This window comes from Procambarus clarkii, chromosome 50 (assembly GCF_040958095.1).
Source record: "Procambarus clarkii isolate CNS0578487 chromosome 50, FALCON_Pclarkii_2.0, whole genome shotgun sequence".
NCBI lineage: Eukaryota > Metazoa > Arthropoda > Malacostraca > Decapoda > Cambaridae > Procambarus > Procambarus clarkii.
In genome coordinates, this window is record NC_091199.1 from 19,859,026 (window position 1) to 19,863,095 (window position 4,070).

General features: G+C 37.9%; 1 protein-coding gene across 1 annotated transcript in view; it reads left to right on the top strand.

Moving 5' to 3' along the window:
* Nucleotides 1-712: 712 nt before the first annotated feature.
* Nucleotides 713-4,070, top strand: part of LOC138351519 (uncharacterized) — a 6,002-nt gene continuing 2,644 nt past the window's right edge. The window contains exons 1-2 of the mRNA XM_069303332.1: nt 713-788; nt 3,794-3,900. Of these exons, the coding sequence (XP_069159433.1) occupies nt 3,856-3,900 (45 nt within the window). The 5' untranslated portion in view covers nt 713-788; nt 3,794-3,855. The remainder of the gene's footprint in view (nt 789-3,793; nt 3,901-4,070) is intronic.

Sequence of the window (4,070 nt, forward strand, 5' to 3'; positions counted from 1 at the left end):
GTGTATGTGGAGGCGAGGCCTGGCTGTGCTAGTGTGTATGTGGAGGCGAGGCCTGGCAGTGCTGGTGTATGTGGAGGCGAGGCCTGGCTGTGCTAGTGTGTATGTGGAGGCGAGGCCTGGCTGTGCTAGTGTGTATGTGGAGGCGAGGCCTGGCAGTGCTGGTGTATGTGGAGGCGAGGCCTGGCTGTGCTAGTGTGTATGTGGAGGCGAGGCCTGGCTGTGCTAGTGTGTATGTGGAGGCGAGGCATGTACAACACTCCCCAATAGGAAGAAAACCCACTGGGTTCTAGGCTAGGTTAGGCTTATCTGTAATAATTGAATTAAGCCTAGCAAAGCCTAGAACCTAGTTCAGTAATTTAAAAAATGTTGTAACTTGAAAAATGCCATTCAATACATTACACAATTTAAATATTTTCAGGCAATCAACACAACCCTCATGTTGGCTAACCCTCTCTCATGTTGGTCAATAATTTAATTATTTTTTTATGGAGTAATCTTTGCTGTTGAAATGTAGTCTTTTTGAGACTACATTTCAAATGTAGTGTGTGTGGAGGCGTGTATGTTAGGTATTACCTAATATACACGGTGTAATATATCTATCTGTGTGAAATAGATTAAATCCATTTATTTGATATTCAGCTAATAGTTCTGTATTTTCTACATTCATCCATGTTTTGGTAAGTGCAATAATATGTATTGTTTCATTGCAGATTAGAGATTCAAGATAGTTCTAGATTTCCGAAGTACTGAAACGCGCGCCATACAGGCTTGGTGGATCTAGGTGCAAGGTAAAATTATTTACATTTACTTTTGTATTTATGTTTTGTATTTATATGCATATATGCATTTATATGCATTATTCTATAGAATAATAGATCTCGTAATAATTTTGCAAAAATAGTGGCATTTACTATTTTTAAAAGATTATTAAAAAATTTACTGATATGGTGCATTCGGAAGGGCGAAGAGGGAGAACGGCCTGTTGACATAGCTCGGGTGCAGGGGGGGGGGGGTTGTGTAAAAGCCTGGTTTGTGCCTCGGAGAGGCTATGGGATCCAGTAAGTTCAGTAGAACTTCGGTTTCAACCCTTTTACCCTGTTGTAGCTCAGTCGATTAAGGCAGTGTCTGGGATGCTCCCGGACGCAGGTTCGAATCCTCGTCACGGCCCTTGTGGATTTGTTCATTTGATGCATCACGTTATTGTGATCTGTGTGTGTAATTCTTCACTTGCTACAGCAACAGGAATGTGTGTGTATGTATTTGTGTTGTTGAATATGACCGAAAGTGTAAGATTAATGATTCTAACACAAATCGTCTGAATATTTGTTTTTCTTCACTGTCGAGAGTAGTTAAAAAAATTTACTCGAGTTTATTTTCACACTTTATTTATGGTCCTTAAGTCCCTCTCCTTAATGCTGCTGCTGTTTCTCGCATCTTTGCATCGCTTGTATGTTTGGGGGTTTGGCCTCTTGCTATATATTGATTCCATTTGTGTGTGTTTGGGTCTCAGGCCCTCTCGCAATTTCTGTTGAACAAACCCCTTTTCCTAGTTCTGCATCTCTCCTTTGGTACAAATTTTGTTGTGCTTTTATCATATATTTCACAAAACTTGACATACATTTCATTTACTTCATGTCCTATCAGCAAGTGTTTGTCAAATTCTTTAAGGAAAGTTTATCATCCTGATTGCAGATCTCTAGCGATATTATGTCAACTTCTTGTGGATTCGCAATCATTATTTAATTTACCTTTAGGTGTTCTTTCACCAGCACAGCAACACTGTACCTCTCCCAACCAGTTTAAGATAAAAACTAAGTACTAACTAATTAACTCAATGTAACCTACCTTACCCCCAAAATGACAACCCATGTCTTCTATTTTAAACAATGCTGTTTTGTTGACCAAATTGTATTTTTGTTTTTTTCTGCAATGTTTCCCCCCCCCCCCCCCCCCACTCTACCACCACATTGAGTTTAGTAGCTCTGTGCACGTCAGGTGCTGTTTAATATACAGACCTACTCCTCCATTTGACCTAGTTTCTCTATCACATCTATATCACTTTGTGCTTTAGCCCTGGTGGAGCTTGGTCCACCAGGCTGTTGTTTGGAGTGGCCCGCAGATCCACATACAGTCTGCATATGATATACAGTCTGTTGATCAATTAAACTACAGTAGTTAGTTTTTATCATCCGAATGCACCAATATGTGTTCATTCTTCCCAGATGAAGGAACTAGGTAATATTCATCATCTGAATGCACCATCTGATGCTTTAACACACTCATGATACACGAGAGGTTTAAAAAACTTTTAAAACTTTTAAAACTTTTTGACCTATGTATTTAAAAGCAATTCTAAAGTTAAAAAGTGTAGCATAGGCCCCTCGCAGAATGTTCTTAATATGATCCTCAGGTTATAGTTTTCTATCTAAAACCACCCCTAGATCTCTTTCTTGATCAGAATTCTTTATAGATCTCAGTGGCTCGATCATAGAAACTGCTCTAAATCCTTGTTGGCCTGGATTGTGGAGGTCATTGGTCTCTATAAAACTAGTAATCTGACTCCTGATCACTCTCAAATAATTTTATTATGTGGGATGTTAGTGCAACTGGTCTATAATTCTTTGCCAATGCTTGTGTTGTGTTGTGTTGTTTTGGTAGTGATGTGCAATGTGTTGTTTTGGTAGTGATTCGTCCAGTTCTGGTAGTAGTGCGGTTGTTGTGTAGTGTAGTACTTGTGTGCTTGTTAATGACTTGTATTCCAGTCTTGTGGGTATCTCCTTTCCCCTACGGGCCAACTGCTTTGTTCTTACCTAGCATTTTGCTTTGTTTGGGTATGAATGTTTGTGTGCCGTATATTTTGCAAAATTTGCCATATATCTCATTATTTACTCCTCTGCCTAGCAACAAGTCTAATTATACTCATTAACTGTTTTTCAAAGTTCCCCATAGTGTCCTTTATTGAAATCGAGTTCATGAACCGTTTCAATGTTCTTATTTTCTTCTAGATTATATCTTAAAGTATATTTAAATGTTATTGTTATTATTGTTATTAAATGTTATTGTGACATTGCATTGCAATTGAGCTATGTTGTTTACCATACCGTTCATTTCGTGAGTATAAGTATAGATGCCACACTTGTGACAGGTAAAACCATGCCTTTTTTGAAAAACAGCACCGTCTGTTGCACGTAAGAGCAACCCACACTATATTATGTTGCGATATTATTTCAATATTTCCGATTGTATTGATAATTTGAATTTTCATAGATTTCAATTTATTTTCATTTCGATTTAATAATTTTGTGTGACATTGCATTGAAATTGAGCTGTGTTGTTTACCATACTGTTCATTTCATGAGTATAGTTTATTTTTTTATTTTTTTCATTTCATTTTTTTAGCTGTTCTTATTTTTCAGTGATGGGAATATCAGATCATTTGATGTTCCCATCAGAAAATTGGGAAAGTCAGATCTTTTGATGTTCCCAATTTTCAGATGGAAGCATCAGACCATCATGGAATGCATGGGATGAGGTAGTTTAGAATGGTGGGGAGGACGACAGGGGGGATGGTGGGGAAGACGAGGGAACAGAGGAGAGGGTAATGGTGGGGAGGACGAGGGGACAGGGGAATGGAGAATGCTGGGGAGGACAAAGGGGACGAGGGGACGGAGGAAGACTGGAGAACAGGGGAACACCTAAATAAAAGCCAACAATGTTATTACTCTGTGGCTTCTTGTCTCCTGACAAAAAGAATTATAATTATATATATTAATTAATTCTTATAACTTTCCAGAAGCCTGTATCAACACCCACACTAATGCAACTGAAAGAGATGTTGAGACAAGTATTGCTGATATGTTGAAGAACGCCCCAAACAAACTCGGTGGAAACAGATACAAGGTAAAGTTTGCCAATTTGCTGTAGTCTAATTCAATTTCTTTTTAGTAATCTTCGAGAACATTTATGCTATGAATAAGATAAAATAATGTAACTGATTTTGATTTATTTACTATTTATTATTTATTTACCGTTATTAGTATAATAGATCTCGTAATAATTTTGCAAAAATA